General features: G+C 36.2%; 3 protein-coding genes across 4 annotated transcripts in view; all 3 read left to right on the top strand.

Annotated features, from left to right (window-relative positions):
* Window positions 1–20,720, top strand: part of LOC306866134 (protocadherin alpha-C2-like) — a gene marked incomplete at its 5' end in the record, with an annotated part of 56,852 nt that overhangs the window by 13,237 nt on the left and 22,895 nt on the right. The gene's annotated exons all lie outside the window — the stretch shown is intronic.
* Window positions 918–3,293, top strand: LOC306865787 (protocadherin alpha-2-like; the record flags this gene model as incomplete). Its single annotated transcript, XM_079410589.1, has 1 exon — window positions 918–3,293. The coding sequence occupies one exon, from the start codon at window positions 918–920 to the stop codon at window positions 3,291–3,293; it is 2,376 nt and encodes a 791-aa protein (XP_079266715.1).
* Window positions 4,081–6,456, top strand: LOC306865786 (protocadherin alpha-2-like; the record flags this gene model as incomplete). Its single annotated transcript, XM_079410588.1, has 1 exon — window positions 4,081–6,456. The coding sequence occupies one exon, from the start codon at window positions 4,081–4,083 to the stop codon at window positions 6,454–6,456; it is 2,376 nt and encodes a 791-aa protein (XP_079266714.1).

The following is a 20,720-nucleotide window of genomic DNA, read 5'->3' as shown; positions in this document are numbered from 1 at the left end:
TTTTTTAATTTTTTATATGATTTGAAGAGCATACTGTACTGTGGTTAATTTGTTCATTTGTGGTAAGTGTTTTAAAATGTTTTAATATTTTAAACATTTAAATATTCACGGTATATTAATTACAATAGGAATTTTGGGCGTGATGTTGTACAAATTAGAAAAGCATTAGACATTTGGAGCCCTTATTTGTAACTACAGGCTATCTCAAAGAGACAAACATTAAGACATTAAAATGTACGATATAGTCAAAGCCCAAATAAAAATGCACTATGCAAAAACGAAACGAAAAATGTATAATAATAATAATAATACTAGGCTACTACTTATTCTGGCATTTAGTGCTTCGCCAATACAGTGTTCCAGTCGTGTTTTCTTCCATTATATTAACAGATATTACTATCTCATCGGTATAGTGCAGATCACTTCGCCTACCAGGTCATTGTCATAGCGACTTTCTGTTAGCTCTGACCTGTTTGATCGACCACTTAATTTTACAGAGTACATTCTGTCTTAACAAGCATCTGTTTGATTCTTTGTAGTCTTATTAGATTATTCATGTGTTGATGTTGCTATCATGAAAAACTATACTGAGTATTTACATTGTTTTTTCAGCGGTAAATTACTTTGAGTGGCCTATACATGCTGTTGACGTCGTCGTTGTTACTTTACTGCGTTTGTAAATAGAATATTCCTGTTATAATATTTAGGCGCATGGGGTCACTGCAGACCGTCAGTTAAATGTCTATGTTTGTACTCTGCAGCCTCTCTTTCACTCTGAATCTTGGTGTTAGTGAGTGTATCTGCTTCTGAGACGTGATGATGCTGTTTCGTCTCGTGTTTCCTGAATGCTAAAATTAAATACTAGATTAGCGTTTATTTTTGTTTTTACTGCTACCAAGTCAGTTTGAATGACCATCATGGCCTTTACGGGATATTTCGAGTGTGGATTTATATTTTCTCTTTTTTTGCTGGATTCTGCGTTTGCTCAGATCGTCTATTCCGTACCGGAAGAGGTAAATAAGGGGACAGTTGTTGGGAATATAGCAAAAGACCTGAACATAAATGTTCACGAGCTAGAATCTCGTATGTTTGAGATTGTCTCTGGATCAAATAAGAAGTATTTTGACGTAAATTTGAAAACTGGCGTTCTGTTTGTTAATGAAAGATTTGATCGCGAAGAGTTATGTGCCTCGAGTCAGAAATGCTCTTTGAATATCGAGGCCCTTGCTAAAAATCCTCATCATCTTTACAGAATGGAGATTAAGATTTTGGATATAAACGACAATGCGCCACATTTTCCTGTTAAAGTATTTACTGTGAATATTAGTGAAAACGCAAGTCCAGGAGAGAGATTTCCCCTCCCTGTAGCCGAGGACTCTGATGTTGGCAGTAATTCGCTGAAAGAGTACAAACTGAGTCCGAATGAACATTTCAGTCTAGATACACAGAGTGAAGACCAGAGTGTATCTGCTGAGTTAGTGCTGAGCAAGGCTTTAGATCGAGAGAAACAAGCGACAATTAAGTTAGTTCTTACTGGAGTAGATGGAGGAAAGCCACCTAAATCCGGGACTTTAAATATTGTTGTAAACGTCATGGATGTTAATGACAATAATCCAGTTTTTACTCAACCTCTTTACAAAGTCAAACTGAAGGAAAATGTTGCTACTACTACGAACGTTTTATCTGTTTTTGCTTCTGATTTGGACGAGGGCATAAACCGTGAAATTGTGTATTCATTTGTTGGTCATGGAAAAAAGAAAGATTTATTTGACATTATCCCCGATTCCGGAGACATTGTTGTAAAAGGGCAAATAGATTACGAGGAAAATCCAGCGATTGAGTTACGAGTTCAAGCGAAAGATAAAGGTAGTCCGCCAAAAAGCACACAGTGCAAAGTTTTAATAGAAGTTATGGATGAAAATGACAATGCGCCAGAAATAAATATGACTCCACTTTTGAAAAATGTGAAAGAAGACACAAAGTCAGGAACTGCAGTTGCTTTAGTCACAGTCTCTGATAAAGATGGAGGTAAAAATGGCATTGTACACTGTGCTCTGAAAGGCTCTTTTCCTTTCAAACTGGAGACGTCATATAACAATCATTATTCTCTAGTGGTAGATGGACCTCTGGACAGAGAGAGTGTTTCTCTGTATAACATCACAATTACAGCTGCAGATGAAGGAACTCCGTCTCTTTCCAGCAGCTCTGTTATAACTGTACATATCTCTGATGTTAATGACAATGCTCCACATTTCCCTGCACCCGTTTTTAATGCTTTTGTAAGTGAGAATGGTCAAGCTGGAGGTCTTGTGACAAAAGTGTCCGCTGATGATTCAGACACCGGAGAAAACGCAGAAGTTTCATATTCACTGTTAGACAGTTTCAGCTCCAGTGTTCCTGTAACAACACTGATAAATATAAACTCTTTAAGTGGAGAAATATTCAGTTTACAGTCATTTAATCACGAAGAAACAAAGAGATTTCAGTTTCAAGTTATGGCGACAGACTCTGGTGTTCCTCCTCTGAGCGGTAATGCGACTGTAAATGTGTTTATTCTGGATGAGAATGACAACAGTCCGGTTATTTTACCGCCTTATTCTGAACCTGGATCCGTTAATAGTGAGAACATTCCCTACTCTGCTGAAGCGGGATACCTTGTAGCCAAGATCAGAGCTGTTGATGCTGACTCTGGATATAACGCACTTCTGTCTTATCATCTAACTGAACCCAAAGGAACGAATCTCTTCCGCATTGGAAGCAGCTCTGGAGAAATAAGGACTAAGAGACGAATGAGTGACAATGACTTAAAAACTCACCCACTTCTTATCACAGTGTCTGATAATGGAGAGCCATCACTCTCAGCGACTATGTCCATGGATGTTGTGGTGGTTGAGAGTCTGGATGACATAAAGACATCATTCAGAGAAGTTTCTGTTAAAGAGGAGAGTTTTTCAGATCTGAATCTGTATCTACTCATCGCTACTGTCGCAGTATCAGTCATCTTTCTACTGAGTCTGGTGGGTTTGATAGCAGTTAAATGCTACAGGACAGACGGCAGTTTCAGCAGGTACAGCGCTCCAGTGATCAGCACACATCCAGACGGAAGCTGGTCCTTCTCTAAATCCACACAACAGTACGACGTGTGTTTTAGTTCCGACACGATAAAGAGTGATGTAGTCGTTTTCCCCTCGCCATTTCCTCCAGCAGACGCAGAACTGATCAGCATTAATGGAGAAGACACTTTTACGCGCACGCAAACCCTTCCGAGCAGTGAGAAGGTAAGAAGATTTTAGAACCCTTGTTGTGTTAAAAAAAAAAATCTTTGTAGATTTATGTATGTATAAATTTATTTATTTACTTATATATTTATTTACTGTAGTAGTTGCTGCGTTGGATTTGAGTCAAGCTATTGCTGTCGCTTCTTTTTAATTAATTAATTTCGCTGCACTGAATTGCATTGTCGTCGTTGCTATTATTAAGTGACAGAAAAAAAGACAATCATAAATAAATGGTGGTAGAAAAAATGCAATAAAGTGCACTTTATGAAAAACAAAGACAATAGAAGTGAAGGTAGTGTTATCTATAACATTTTTCAGCACCATGGACAATGAACATTTCGTCCTCGCTTTTCTTTCCGTACATTTGGTCATCTCGGTTAGCTGTAGATACATTTTATTTTGTCTGATTCCTATACAACCAGTAGAATTTTTCCCTTTTTTAACACGTGCTGGGAATATTTATAGACGAAAGCGTGTTGATTGCGTTTATACTTTGCAATTAACCAATTCCATTCTTTTAAAGCATAAATGTATACTCTGTAAAATTGCAATTTAAATAAAATATCTTCAATAATCATGCAGTTAAAACGCGCGATGTCGCTGCAGACCACGAATTTGAAGCACTCCTTTTATTAAAATGAGGCTCCTCCCTTACAGTGGAAGAGCAACCACGTATATACTGTAGTCATGTGGAATTGATGAGGCATTATACAGGCTTCAGAGGCTAATATCCTGGCAGCAGCGAGACATAAAAACTGCGTTTTTCAAACGGATCAATATTTGAAGCTTTGAATAAACAGTTATGGAAAGCTTAAGATATTTGTGCGTCATAGCAGCTCTGCATTTTTGTTTATGGCGATCTTCATGCGGCAAGATTATCTATTCGGTCTCGGAGGAAGTAAATAAGGGAACTGTTGTCGGAAATATAGCAAAGGATCTCAAGATCAGCGTTCAGGAGCTGGAATCTCGTGTCTTGCAGCTGGTGTCTGGATCCAACAGGAAATATTTTGATGTGAATTTAAAAACGGGAGCGTTGTTTGTGAATGAAAGAATTGACCGGGAGGAGTTATGCTTCGCTCTTCAGCAGTGTGCTCTTAATTTGGAGGCTGTTGTTCAAAATCCTCATAGCCTTTATCGAATTGAAATTAACGTTCTGGATGTTAATGATAATGCTCCATATTTTGTGGACAGCGTTATAACGATAAACATGACAGAGGATGTTGTTCCGGGAGAGAGATTTCATCTTCCTGTTGCTGAAGATAACGACGTTGGCATTAATTCACTGAAAGACTACAAACTGAGCAAGAATGCCCACTTTTCTATTGACGTACAAATTGAAGAGAAGAGTGTGTCTGCTGAATTAGTGCTCCAAAACCCTTTAGATCGTGAAAAACAATCAGTAATTCCTCTTGTACTGATAGCGATTGATGGAGGAAAGCCTGCAAAGACAGGCACATTAAGTGTAATAGTTAATGTAATTGATATAAACGACAACAAGCCTGTCTTTAGTAAACCTTTGTACAAGATAAAGGTGAGAGAAAATGTTTCTGTTGGTACAAAAATCATCTCTTTGACTGCTACTGATTTGGACGAGGGCACCAACAGTGACATTATTTACTCAATAGCTGAACATGGAAACATACAAAAGCAAAGTCTGTTCACTGTGGTCCCTGAAACTGGGGACATTGTTGTGAAGGGTCAAATAGACCATGAGTTAAATGCTGCAATTGAATTGCGAGTTCAGGCGAGAGATAAAGGCAGTCCACCAAAGAGCACACAATGTAAAGTTTTAATAGAAGTTATGGATGAAAATGATAACGCACCAGAGATAGTTATGACTCCTCTGTTGGAAAGTGTGAAAGAAGACATAAAGTCAGGAACTGCAGTTGCTTTAGTCACAGTCTCTGATAAAGATGGAGGTAAAAATGGCATTGTACACTGTGCTCTGAAAGGCTCTTTTCCTTTCAAACTGGAGACGTCATATAACAATCATTATTCTCTAGTGGTAGATGGACCTCTGGACAGAGAGAGTGTTTCTCTGTATAACATCACAATTACAGCTGCAGATGAAGGAACTCCGTCTCTTTCCAGCAGCTCTGTTATAACTGTACATATCTCTGATGTTAATGACAATGCTCCACATTTCCCTGCACCCGTTATTAATGCTTTTGTAAGTGAGAATGGTCAAGCTGGAGGTCTTGTGACAAAAGTGTCCGCTGATGATTCAGACTCCGGAGAAAACGCAGAAGTTTCATATTCACTGTTAGACAGTTCCAGCTCCAGTGTTCCTGTAACAACACTGATAAATATAAACTCTTTAAGTGGAGAAATATTCAGTTTACAGTCATTTAATCACGAAGATACAAAGAGATTTCAGTTTCAAGTTATGGCGACAGACTCTGGTGTTCCTCCTCTGAGCAGTAATGCGACTGTAAATGTGTTTATTCTGGATGAGAATGACAACAGTCCGGTTATTTTACCGCCTTATTCTGAACCTGGATCAGTTAATAGTGAGAACATTCCCTACTCTGCTGAAGCGGGATACTTTGTAGCCAAGATCAGAGCTGTTGATGCTGACTCTGGATATAACGCACTTCTGTCTTATCATCTAACTGAACCCAAAGGAACGAATCTCTTCCGCATTGGAAGCAGCTCTGGAGAAATAAGGACTAAGAGACGAATGAGTGACAATGACTTAAAAACTCACCCACTTCTTATCACAGTGTCTGATAATGGAGAGCCATCACTCTCAGCGACTATGTCCATGGATGTTGTGGTGGTTGAGAGTCTGGATGACATAAAGACATCATTCAGAGAAGTTTCTGTTAAAGAGGAGAGTTTTTCAGATCTGAATCTGTATCTGCTCATCGCTATTGTCTCAGTATCAGTCATCTTTCTACTGAGTCTGGTGGGTTTGATAGCAGTTAAATGCTACAGGACAGACGGCAGTTTCAGCAGGTACAGCGCTCCAGTGATCAGCACACATCCAGACGGAAGCTGGTCCTTCTCTAAATCTACACAACAGTACGACGTGTGTTTTAGTTCTGACACGATAAAGAGTGATGTAGTCGTGTTTCCTTCAACCTTTCCACTGCCAGATGCAGAACTAATCAGCATTAATGAAGGAGACACTTTTAATAGGACTCAAACACTTCCAAGCACTACTAAGGTAAGATAAAACTTAAATTTCACAGTACGAAAACATCATCATAGTGAACTTTTTGTAGTTTAGTAACTTTGTACTACAAATATGAGATTTTAGTACATGGAGCATTTCAGCTTCACATATCATTTCAAAGGCCATAGCATCTGTAGGGCTGTGTGGGCTCACATTTTTCAGTTGTATAGACAATTGTGTTCAAATGTATGTGTACACACACAGATTGTTTTATACTTTACTCCAGTGTTACATAATTTTTCTTTTGGCTTTTAAATGTGATATATCTCTGTGTTGTTACCTTGCATTACGTTTCCCATGTTAGAATTTCTTAACACTGAAAAAACCAATAGGTTCACTGAAGTGAAAGCATATACTCTTGTCAAGTCTTGAACTTTGTTCCATGGAGTCAAAAGGAGGCTAGTTTTTGAAAATATGGTGAAGCACTGAATCTCTGTGAATTTAAAAGACAATTAAAATTGTAATCAAAATCTGTGTTATAAACAAACCAATAACCTAAGTATAAAGGTTATTCCTGGGATTCGGTAACATTTCAACTTGGAATAAACATGTTTTTCAACTACATATTATTCATTTTCTAAATACCCCACATGATTAGGCGCATATCAAACCTCCAAACAAATCATATTTTCCCACCTCAGGCATTAAAGACCTTTTATTATTTTCAGTTTTTTTTTTCAGATTTAGACACCTTTTTTTTCTCAACCCCCGTAACAGACAAAATGGGATTGGTTTAAGAAGGATTTTTACATAGAAATTGTTATAAAACAAACATCTACCTACTGCTCATGTGTCCCTGATAGCAATGATAATAAATGTAACATTTATCATAATTTTCACATTTTATAGGAATGAAACTAAAAATATACAAATTGTGTCTATCGCCTCTTTATTTTTGCAAAAAAAATAATTTTAATTCAGATTTAAATGAAAGTTTTAGATTAATTTAATTTAACCAAAACCACAATTTTATTGTTTTAGTCCTTAACATGTCAGATGGTAATCAGTGAGAAATGCTTTCATTCTTAATTGTCTAACCTATATTTTTCCAAAAATATTAATGTGACAGGGTCGAAGACTGTAACCTATTTGAAGTTCTACATTGCCTTCAATTTTAATTTTTGGTTTTGTTTCTCTCTCATATTGTCCCCTTGTTTATGGGTCAACATATCTACATGGCCAACATAGTCTTTCTGCTGCAAATGTGGGTGCAAATTCTGATGTATGAGTTGTCAAAGTTTAAGTAGACATATTACATCAAATATTCTATTTATAACAAATATATGAGTTGTCATGATTTTGGTAAGCATATATTTACTGAAACCATGACTATTTTATATCTATATCATTAAAATTATTAATAAATGATGTAAACAACTCACCCCTGTCACAAATTTGCAACCCTGTAAGAATGAAAAATACATATATTTGTGACGGTTGTGGTTTGTCACTCAAAATGGCCATTGCTTCTCATGTAGTGTAGGAGAGTAGACCATATATGGCAGCAATAAAATAAACACATTGTATATACTTAAGAATTAAAATAAAATGTTGAAACATAACCATTTTCCAGGTTAATTTTATATGACGGGGTTGAGTTGTTAAGCTTGACAGTACCCTCCCTGAGTCTAATATGCCTCAAAAATATGAATAAATAGTATGATACTACTAACCATTTTCTGCACCACTATTAAAGAGATCTGAATGATGTAATTTCTGGTAAATTATGTCACATATGAGTGGAGACTAAATTAGTATGGGCATAAAATGGTTAGTGTGACGGGGTTGAGTTCAGACTGAGGGACATAACTTTAAAGTCTGTTTTTTTATAAAAAAATCTTGCATTTTTTTTTTTTTTTTAGAAAATATTTTTCACAAGAAAGTACAAACTCAGTGAGGTGCCTCAGGGACATGACAAAGTGCTCACTTTAGGACAGATAGCTAGAATACATTATTTTATGCTAAAAATATTAAAATTAAATTAATAATATTAAATTAAATTATTTGGTAACACTTTATTTTAAGGTGTCTATAATACAGAGTAATTACCTAGTTAAGTACTTAGTAGTAGCTGTTGTACTTACATGAAATAAAATGTACTTACCATGTAACTAAGTTATAGAACAACCTGTACTTACAGTTTGTAATTATGTAGATGTAATAGGGAGCTACTGTTAAACATATGTAACAGGCCGAGTCTGTTACACAGCTACTTATGTAACCAAAATATTGTTACATATGTGTTGCAGACTTTATACAACGTAATTATAAATGTAAGTACACAGACATAAGCTACTTAAAATAAAGTGTATCAAGATTGTACTTAAGTGCACTAGTAGCTGTGTAACAGACTGTTACATATGTGTAATTATGTAGATGCTGCCTATTACATCTACATAATTACAAACTGTAAGTACAGGCTGTTCCATAACTTAGTTACATGGTGAGTACATTTTGTTTCATGTAAGTACAACGGCTACTACTAAGTACTTAATTAGGTAATTACTCTGTATTATGACACCTTAAAATAAAGTGTTACCAATTATTTTTATTCATTGTAATGGGCGTACAAAAGTATTGTGAAAAGCTTCTAACAATTCATTTTGGTGAACCATCTCTTTAGAAACTCCGAGGGACTGAAATATTACCGAACCTCAGGAATGACCCATAAACGAAAAATACTTTTTAGATAAAAGCACTTTAATACTTTAATAATCAATTCAATCTTTTGTCTGTCTTTAGATGCTTATCATATTTTATTTGCGTTTAAATCAATCAAATATACTTTTTCAATAAACTACTGTTTTCAACATTTAGTAAATTTCAAAAGCATTCTGGGTACGAATAATAATTTAAGTGTGTTGCAAATGTATTCAAAGGATCCAGTTCCATTCAAAATACGAGAACAAAAAAGTATTCTCATGCTTTCTCTAGCATTAATAGTTTGCCGGAATGTTATAATAACTAATCTAGTATTCACATTTATTGTATACTCCACTGATTTACTGTATTCTGAAGTCGTGCGCGTTTCTTGTGGTTCTGTGTTGATATAGCTGTGGTTTATACAGACTTTTTCAGACAAGCAAAACTCTTTCGGTGTTATCCTAATTTACAATACGTGGTTATTTTCTTTAGTGATGCTTTATGTTATGTTTGTGTGGTTTCGTCACACAGAGCCGCGCGTACTCCGCGTGGTGTCACTGTAGACCGCTAAACTTGAATAATTTCCATATATCTTCTGAACTCCGCCTACGATTTCGCTGAGTGACGTGCTATAACCGAGCGTCACGGTCTGGATGCTTTTCGTGTCGTGTTTGTTTCCGTGAGTCTCATTCTTCGTTGTGTATACAGAGTTTTGATGCTCTTTTGACAACCTTTGTATTGTTTTCATCAAGTTTCCATCTCACGCGGAAGGATGGCAGACAGCAAGGACTTAAGGTTCCCACATATTGCTTTCCTCTGTCTCGTGATGTGTGTTTCAGTGCCAGTGGATAGTCAAATTGTCTACTCCGTGTCCGAGGAAGTAAATATCGGAACTGTCGTCGGGAATGTGGTGAAGGACATGAATTTAAACGTCCAGGATTTGGAATCGCGAGCATTTCAGCTTGTATTCGGCACGAGGACGAGGTATTTCGATGTGAATCTGAAATCTGGCGTCTTGTATGTTGCTGAAAGAATTGACCGCGAGCAGCTATGTCCTAATACTCCATCCTGTTCCTTGAATTTTGAAGCTATAGTAAACCACCCTCTCAGTCTGAGTCGAGTGATAGTTAATGTTAATGATGTGAATGACAATTCTCCTGCATTCCCTGTTGAAACTCAGATTTTGAATATCTCTGAATCAGTGCAGCCAGGAGCTACATTTTCCTTGATCAGTGCAGTGGATGAAGATGTAGGGACTTTCTCTGTTAAAAGCTATAAACTGAGTCCTAATGAACATTTCTCATTAGAAGTAAACCAGGGTGGTGAACATGGCATGTCAGCAGAGCTAATCCTTCGAAAAGCTTTAGATAGAGAGAAAGAACCTGCCATTCGACTAGTATTGACTTCTTTCGATGGAGGGAAGCCACCCAGGTCAGGCACAGTGCAAATTATTGTCAATGTTTTAGATATTAATGATAATGCTCCAGTGTTTAGCAGTCCTCTTTATAAAGTCCGTATGACAGAGAACACACCACGAGGAACTAAGATAATCAAACTCAATGCCACTGACATGGATGAAGGTCCAAATGGGGAAGTAACATATTTGTTTAGCAGTCACGGTCAGGAAAAAAATCTTGATATATTTGAAATCAGCCCTGATTCAGGGGAGATCAAGGTAAAAGGAAATATTGATTTTGAGGACAAAGCTTTTTATGAACTTAGAATAGAGGCCCACGATAAGGGGCTTTCCCCGATGATGGTTAATTGTAAAGTACTAATTGAAGTCATAGATGTTAATGACAATGCACCAGAAATAGCAATAACATCCCTGCTGTCTTCTTTAAGGGAAGATGTAAAAACTGGCACTGCTGTGGCTCTGGTCACAGTTTCAGACAAGGATGGTGGAATGAATGGGAAAGTGAGTTGTAAGCTGCTAGGAAATGTACCTTTCAAACTTGAGTCTTCCTACAAGAATTATTACTCTGTTGTTTTGGAAGGCCAGCTTGACAGGGAAAACATCTCCAAGTATAATGTAACCCTCGTAGCAGTAGATGAAGGAACACCGCCACTTTCCAGCACCAGTGTAGTTTATGTTGACGTTTCAGATGTGAATGACAATCCTCCACAATTTAACGAAAAAATGATTTCTGTCTATGTAAAAGAAAACACTCCCCCGGGAACCCTTATTCACACAGTGTCAGCAGTTGACAGAGATTCAAATGAAAATGCTGAAATTTCTTATGCCATTGTGGATAACAAAACAACAAGCATAAATGCTGTTAGCGTTAACTCATTGACAGGCCAGTTGTATAACCTACAGTCATTTAATCACGAAGAAACAAAAAGATTTCAGTTTCAAGTTATGGCGACAGACTCCGGTGTTCCTCCTCTGAGCAGTAATGCGACTGTAAATGTGTTTATTCTGGATGAGAATGACAACAGTCCGGTTATTTTACCGCCTTATTCTGAACCTGGATCCGTTAATAGTGAGAACATTCCCTATTCTGCTGAAGCGGGATACTTTGTAGCCAAGATCAGAGCTGTTGATGCTGACTCTGGATATAACGCACTTCTGTCTTTTCATCTAACTGAACCCAAAGGAACGAATCTCTTCCGCATTGGAAGCAGCTCTGGAGAAATAAGGACTAAGAGACGAATGAGTGACAATGACTTAAAAACTCACCCACTTCTTATCACAGTGTCTGATAATGGAGAGCCATCACTCTCAGCGACTATGTCCATGGATGTTGTGGTTGTTGAGAGTCTGGATGACATAAAGACATCATTCAGAGAAGTTCCTGTTAAAGAGGAGACTTTTTCAGATCTAAATCTGTATCTGCTCATCGCTATTATCTCAGTAGCAATTATATTTTTACTAAGTCTTGTGGGTTTGATAGCAGTTAAATGCTACAGGACAGACAGCAGTTTCAGCAGGTACAGCGCTCCAGTGATCAGCACACATCCAGACGGAAGCTGGTCCTACTCAAAATCGACGCAACAATATGACGTTTGTTTTAGCTCAGACACAATGAAGAGCGACATGGTGGTTTTCCCTTCGCCGTTTCCGCCTGCAGAGGCTGAACTGATCAGCATTCACGGAGAAGATACTTTTACGCGAACCCAAACTCTTCCTACCACTGGGAAGGTGAGCATAATTTCAGACCTTGGTTTATAAAGTCACTGAAATTTCATTTATATGGACTATTTGCATATTCACTATATGCATGCTTAGAAGTGAAGCAAAACATCATTCACTTTTCTAGCTTGATATTATGCTGAAAATATGTTTCATGCACGTGTTGCAACTTGCAGCATAAAGCCTGTGTTTACATTCAATTTACTCAATGTTTAGATTCAATTTACCTAATACAATGATTTCAATTAACCTTCATTTTAAAAAGCAGTCATCTTTGTTGTTTTTTTTATTAGCAATCTTTCTATCATACTTTTGATTTGGAGTTTTCTCTGTCAATCAGTACTACAGCTCAGAGCTTTTAAGTAGTGTGGCTTCAAGCTTTTATGTAGTGTGGTTTCAGCACCAGCAGTGCTGGACAGCGCCACCTCACTGCTATACAATCTCATCAAGCGCTTAGTAGCACTGCACTCATTTTGTGCTCAATCTTTAATGATTTGATTATTAATTAATCAAAAAAATCTGTTTTAATTATAACTCTTTAATGACGTTAAACTGCAGTTGCAGATTGAAGCAGGTTGCAACAGCTATTCCCTAGTCTTCAAAGAGAATTTAAATGATGTTTAATAAGCTTCACTAACCTACTGCTCAGAATACTGATTTGAGTTGGGGTTTTATTTAAAGGTTTTTGAATAACTTTATTTTTGCTACTGAGTTTTGCATGTGAAAAAGTTACTAAATGATCTAGTTTTACACTTTTCACACTTTTTTTCTGCATGTTCAATGATGCTGCCAATGTATGGATAAAAGCATAAATGCATAAATGTAAATATGTATGTTTATTGTGAATCTTGAAATGGTCTCAGACTTATGCTCCATGTTCCTAGTAGCTTCGTCTAATAGTTAGTCATGCCTCTTGAGTCTCAAGTCCTTGACAGAGGACAGGGATCAGGGCCTGTGTAAATTTCTGTGCAATTGGGTCAGTACTGGGTTCTGCTTTGCCCGGCTGGTTGAGGGAGATAGATGGATTAGAATTCTGTGGGTCTCTGGACTGCTGGAGTGCTGCAGTCCCACCTGCATTATATTGAAGTCTCTCGGTGCATTAATGAGAGGGACATGCTGCTGACTCTATGAGAAAACACACAGCAGATTTCATGCTGTCTAAAGAAACTGAGCCTCGTTTCCCCGTACTGTGCAACCCATTTCATCTTACTGTGCATGTTTTTATTTGTTGTTTAAATAAGCCATGTTTGTTATTACTTATGAAATTACATAAGATTTATCTATATGGCTTTACATGATAACTTATGGTTCTTGTTCTTTCAAGGTCTTATTCCCTCTCTTACTCCCTCTTCTGAACTTGTCAGATGGAATGTTTCCTCTAGTGGCACAATGGCATTTTACTTCCCACCCCTGAGAGGATCTATCTATCTTTTTAGATAGAATGTTCATGCAATTTAATGTGATCATGTCATCAAATAGTTTTACAGATTTCTTTAATTATTAGTAATTAACGTTGTGTGTCCATAACATATTTCAGCATGTGCAGGATGCAAATTTAGTTGTTATAGCAAAATATAAAAATATTACTACTTTGCTAGAATGGCCCCCTTTGTGGGGCAAGAAGCCTTTTTACAGAATGTATAAATGACTTTTCATGTCATTCTTATTAATACTTAAATATGTTTCAATATTGTAAAATCCAAAATCAACTATTCTATTTCAAATTCTATTTTGGCAGTTTAGCTGAATAATTCAGTAACCAATGACATACCAAGCAAAATCAGAGATTCATCTGAAAGGTAAATTTATTCTTGACTTAAATACAGACATATACATATTTACATCTATTTCATAATTGCAAGACGGTGAATGCAAACTGAATGATTTCACTTAATAAGCCTATAGGTTTAAATTAAAAGAGAAGCTATCTGAAATGTACATCTAATTTATGGAAATACTGAATAATAACCCCACCAAATACAATATGTATTTAATTAAAATAATAATAATAATAAAATAGTAACAACATGCACATGCAGGTGTCCACAAACCACTCATTGACAAATAGACAAAACAATATAATGAGACAAAACAATTAACCGCAATTAACCTCAAAACTCACAAATGTTGATATTTAGATGAAATTACAAAATTAAAAATTGTGTAGCTAAGTATTCATAAGTGTCAGATCAACATATAATGATTTCTGAAGTATAATGGGACACTGAAGACTGATTATGTGACACTGTATCATGAGACCCTGAAAATTCAGCATTGCCATTGCAGGAATAAATTACATTATAAAATATATTAAAATACAAAACAGTTATTTTAAATTGTAATTAATCACACAAACACAATGTTACTGTTTTTACTGTATTTTTACTGCATCAAATAAATGCAGCCTTGGTGTGCATAAGACTCACATAAAGACATTAAAAGAAATAAAAATATATATATCTATAATGCTATAATATATAATATATAATCTGTATATCTTCTCAATACAGAGTGTTACTCGTCAGATAATTTATCTTGTTTGAGGATTTTTAGAAATTTGTATTAACAAGTCATAAAGACAAATTAAATCCCAGTAAAATATCTTTAGCATATATTTCTGCATTCTTTACTGTCTTTATATTATAGATATTTTAAACATTAGACCAAAATATTGTGACCAAAAATGTGCTATGCTCATTTATAGATATACATCTACTTGCAAATCAAGATTTAACAGTATCACCTCTTATTTCTCAGTCTGTGTGCATGAATGTCACCTGCTTTGGCTTCCGCATATCACATGTATTATTCAGCTTGAGTCACAGGGATTATGTTTCAGTTATGACATTACTGCTTCAGCCAGCTGTGAATATGTGGTTTATGGGCAAACTTCAAGTCTATTTGCAGAATGTAATGCTACGAGGTTAACAGGAAAGTGAATGAGTCTTTTTGTGCTTGTGTACGCTATTCATTAGAATATATGCTTCGCAGAATCATGGATTTGAGTCAGTACTTCAGCATTGTGACAGACAATGAGTCATAGTGCAGACTGTGGGTAAATACAGACACTATTATCGCTTCAGTGTTATTTATTGTGAGCTGACTGTAAACGACTTAGCCTATTGTCTGCGCGCTGCAAGGCATGAACTGTGTGTTTGCTGGCTTCTGTTTTTATCAGACAGAATGACCTGAACCTTTTGTTAAGGTCACTCTGGGATTTCTGTCCCTCCGGATGGATGCATTTTTTATGAAACGGAGGTGCAGAGCACAAACAGATTGCATGAATGACGAAGGTTTCACAAATTCCCCATTTATCGCCGCAGGTTCTCTAAATTCCCTAAAGCTAAAATCTGAGAGGATGTGCATCTGCATAATTTCTTGTTTACAAGGTTATCAACAAGGATTCTGCAGAATCTCTTTCACTAAAAATGTCAGAGCATACAAATAATGTGTTTTGTAGCTTTATAGCGATCTATTAGCCGGTCATTATTGTACAAATGCATTCAGCAAAGCATTTTAAAAGCAAGCTGATGGTGCTATAACATATATTATTGGTATATATATCATCATTTATTTGCTCTTTTGCATATGCGTGCTGGTTTACACATCCATTCTGTTCAGATGCCTCTCTCTGGTTGTTGGGTCTGGCAATAGAAAGAACAGTTGATGGTTCCCTGCAGTGTATCAGTGAGAGGAAGGGTGGGTCATCTCTGCAGAGGGCTGCAGGTGGCAGAATGAGTCAAGCTGAACAGAATGCAGAGAAAGAGGCTGTGGATGGTTTGCTAGTGCCCTCTGTTGGCTGCAGTGCTATTGATGGCTTTCAGGGATCTGTGAGATCCTTACTATGAAGTGTTTATTTCATACCTCAGCCAGTAGGGGTCTTACACCCTCCTTCTGCACCATACTCTGCCCACAATCATTTCAGATACCCTCTTTCTCTGTTTTTTTACTGTCACTTTGTGTTATACACAACACACCTTCTGCTCCCATGATGTTTTGCCTCTCATTTCTGTGAGTACATGCAGTCCTATTATATTTCTCTTTCTCTCTGTCTCCTCACATACACTTTCTAGCACTGTGTTTTAAAATAATTTCAGGAACCAAGATCTAGAAACTATTCAAATATATTTTGCTATACTGTTTAAAGCAAACAAACAGCAATAAAGGCATGCACACTGTTTTTGACATGTTTTATCATATTTGATTTTCATTCAGATATCTAAAAAAAAACAAATCCCTAAAACAAGACACATTTACTTGAAAAACAACATTGGATATATTAATATTCACTTTCATAGATTGTAGCTTGAGTGTATTTTGATTTTGTCTCAGTCTACTGGCAGATTGTTTCATTTTTAACTTGTTTGTACTTGTATAAAATTCGACCAGTAGGTAAAAGAGACTTTTTGGGGTGAGGTTTTTTTTTTTTTTTTTTTTTTTTTTTTTTAAACAAATGAATACTTTTATTCTGGAAGGATACATTTAAGTGATCAGAAGTGACAGTAAAGACATGCATAATTGTTCTTTTTCAGATTAATGCTGTTCTTCTTAACTTTCTAATCCTATTATTGTTTAAATAAAAAATATAAACAGCACAACTGCTTTCAGCATTGATAATAAATGTTTCTTGAGCAGCAAATCAACATATAATGATTTCTGAAGTATAATGGGACACTGAAGACTGATTATGTGACACTGTATCATGAGACCCTGAAAATTCAGCATTGCCATTGCAGGAATAAATTACATTATAAAATATATTAAAACACAAAACAGTTATTTTAAATTGTAATTAATCACACAAACACAATGTTACTGTTTTTACTGTATTTTTACTGCATCAAATAAATGCAGCCTTGGTGTGCATAAGACTCTTACATAAAGACATTAAAATAAATTAAAAATATATATCTATAATGCTATAATATATAAGACGAGTGTTACTCGTCAGGTAATTTATCTTGTTTGAGGATTTTTAGAAATTTGTATTAAAAACAAGTCATAAAGACAAATTAAATCCCAGTAAAATATCTTTAGCATATATTTCTGAATTCTTTACTGTCTTTATATTATAGATATTTTAAACATTAGACCAAAATATTGTGCATCTGCAAGAAGAGACTATATAATCCATTCTGAGGGGAAAAAAGTGTCAGAGTTGGTTCATAGCCAAAATATCTATATCATTCAATAGTGCAAAGAAATAAACAACTCTAATTTTACCATTCGGCTATCATGACCTACATCACCAACACCAAATATAGGCCACAACTGGCAGAGCAGAGAAAAAGAATGAGAGGAGAAGACATGCATGTAAAGGGAGTGGGAGAGAGAGAGAGAGAGAGTGAGAGAGAGAGAGACAATGTGAACGACAGAGGAAGAGAGGTTTTTAGTGCACATTGCGGTGGGTGGTGTGACTCTGGATGCCCTTGCTGAGGGCACTGTTAGTGCAGGCTGTCTGTGCGGTGTTTCTCAGATGGGTGCATCTCTTTTAAAATCTGGCACATTTATGTAAGTAGGGTCAGGGGAGGAGGAGTACCACTTATGATGGGTTTCTGTCCAGCCAAAGGTCAAAGTTCACTAGTCAAAGCTGAAGATACTATATCTTTTAACAGTATGATTAGTTTAATGTTGTCATTTAAGGATATAGGGAGGAAGTCTAACTCTATATTTAGGGTTTTTAAAAAAGTGTGTTTTCTAAGGAGAGCTATTTAATATGTCTTAATCTTAATCTGTCTAACTAGTGCAGTTGTAGTCTGATCATCACAGATGGACAACATAAATTCTACTTAGTATAGAAATATGTGAGAATTTTAATTTTAGGCTGTTATATTCTGTTTTGAGGTTGTCAATTGACAGTCTTATACTTACTGCTTTCTCTATCATTCACAACTCACCACACTCAGTTCCCCAAAGCTACAACTCACTTCTGTAAATGTCAAGACAGTCTTGTTATTGCACACTGACAGTGAAAGTACATGCACATACAGAATGATAGGCCTGGTTAAGCTTTTACATTTCCTGAAGTGGAGACCTAATAGAACAAGGACTTATAAGACCAAGCCTGTCAAGCCTTCCATTGTTAAAATACTTGATTTTTAATATGAGACTTAATTAATTTGTCTCTGCAGTAAAGTTTCATTCTGATATACATGTATGTGCATTATTCCAGTTTTATTAGTTGCACAATAAAAATCTGTTTGTATTTTGCATATATGTCTTGATAATCTATCAGCAATTCGGTGTCAAAAACACATGTGCATTGTGTGTGGGTTCAGGAGAGACAGCAGGTGGGATCAGAAACAAAATTTGGATTGTAGATATTTGAAAGTCAGAAAAGTAAACATTTGGGTGTCTGACCCACTTGCACTGCAAAACATCTGGTATCACTCACAGTGGTTTCCAAAAAGATCAAAACATAGACAACTATGAAAACAATGCACAAACACTGCCTACTGTTTCACCTATACTGCATATTCAGCCCAGGGAAAGAGGGGTAAACATTAACTGAAAGAAAAATCTAAGTCTAAAATATAATATTAGAAAATAAGTCAGATATTTCTATCTTTTGCTGTAGTGCATCAGAAGAAAATATCAGTTTACATTTCCAAACATCTATTTAGCTATTAATTGTAATAATCCAGTGAGATTTTTGTCTGACAACAGCCAGTGCTCCACACAGAGATCTGATCTCCTCATCATCCAGTCTGTCTGGAATGACATGAAGAAACAGAACAAACTGAGACAGACTAAATCCAGAAGAACTGTGGAAATGTCTCCAAGATGCTTCAAGAAACCTACCTGCAAAGCTACAGTAATGTAAAAAGAGTTATGCAGTTGTGTAAAAATGCTGTAAAATGAAGATGCTGTCAAAAATGTAATAAATAGATAAGGTTTATCTATAAACTTCTATTAACTAAATTACATCAACATTTGGTGTGACCACCCTTTGCATTTAAATCAGCTTTTGCCCTAGGTGCACTTGCACATATATTTACAGCTAGGTTTCTTGAAGCATCTTGGAGACGTTGCCACAGTTCCTCTGGATTTAGTCTGTCTCAGTTTGTTCTGTTTCTTCATGTCATTCCAGACAGACTGGATGATGAGGAGATCAGATCTCTGTGTGAAGCACTGGCTGTTGTCAGACATAAATCTAACTGGATTATTACAATTAATGGCAAAATGAATGTTTGCAAATTTAAACTGATATTTCCTACAGACACCCTAAAAAAAATAACTGACTTAAAACCAATTTTAGCTGGTGAAAACACTTGTGTTCTAATAATTTTGACCATCACTGTGTGTGTGTGTGTGTGTGCACGCATGTTTATGTGATTTATGAGGACACACATTTGTATAACGACATGGGTATGACAGAGGTATTACAATATGAAGGTGGTTTATGAGGACACTGCCTATGTCCCCGTAATTCAAAAGGCTTAAAAAACATACTAAATGGTGTTTTTTTGAAAATCTAAAAATGCACAAAGTTTCCTGTGAGGGCTAAGTTTAGCTGTAGGGCAATAGCACACAAAGTTTGTTCAGTATAAAAACCATTACACCTATGGAGAGTCCCCAAAAACCAACATGTGTGTGTGTGTGTGTGTATGTATATACACAATACATATGTGTGTATATGTATATATAATATATATACATATACACACACACACACACACACACATAAATATACATACTGATTTAAAATAGTGATCCCAACTCGATACAAATTCAGCCTACTTATCTGGCATTGAACAAAGACATGTGATTGCCACCTGCTGCTCTGTGCTCTAGTGACCCCATACTGCAAAAAAGAAGAAAAAAAAGGTTACAGTTCCTATTGTAATGACATTTGAATGGTCCATTTCGTTCTTAAATATGTTGCACAAAATGTCTAGTTAACGTTAAAACAACATAATATTTTATTTTGATCTAGCAATTTTTCTAATTAATTGCTAGATTAAAAAAAAAAATGTGATCTGAAATGAAGAGTTTAATCTACTGCTTTATATGGTGATGACATGAGGCGACTCTAATGCGACGGGTTTACGCTGACAGTCTGCCCTGGCTTAGTTTATGTCATCGGTTTAAACTTTCAGAGTGACACGCTCCCTCACTGTGGCGCATTTTGACGGATGCATAGAGATCGCGCCCCAGGCGCGCACGCCCGAATGACCTGGTCTGTCTGAAGTCAAAGCCACAGACGGAGAGAGAGGCGGAGAGAGAAATGCGTTTTCTGGGGCAATGATAATTATAGATTTTAATGAATATAGCCGTTCTGTGACCAATAAAGAATAAACGTATTCTGTATATCAAAACATTAGCAACATTTTTATTTAATTTTTTCTGAAACGTTAAAACGCTTGGTAATCTACAATAATTTGGATTGCCATTCTTTGGGTGCTGACAACGATAATAATTTTTGACAAGTCTCAGCCTGTCAGAACAGTGAGATTCTACGGATTGTTACGTGTAGATTTACTGG

This window comes from Barbus barbus (genome assembly GCF_936440315.1).
Source record: "Barbus barbus genome assembly, chromosome: 47".
Classification (NCBI taxonomy): domain Eukaryota; kingdom Metazoa; phylum Chordata; class Actinopteri; order Cypriniformes; family Cyprinidae; genus Barbus; species Barbus barbus.
Note: the sequence above shows the minus strand (reverse complement) of the source record. Positions and strands in the feature narration are given on the sequence as shown.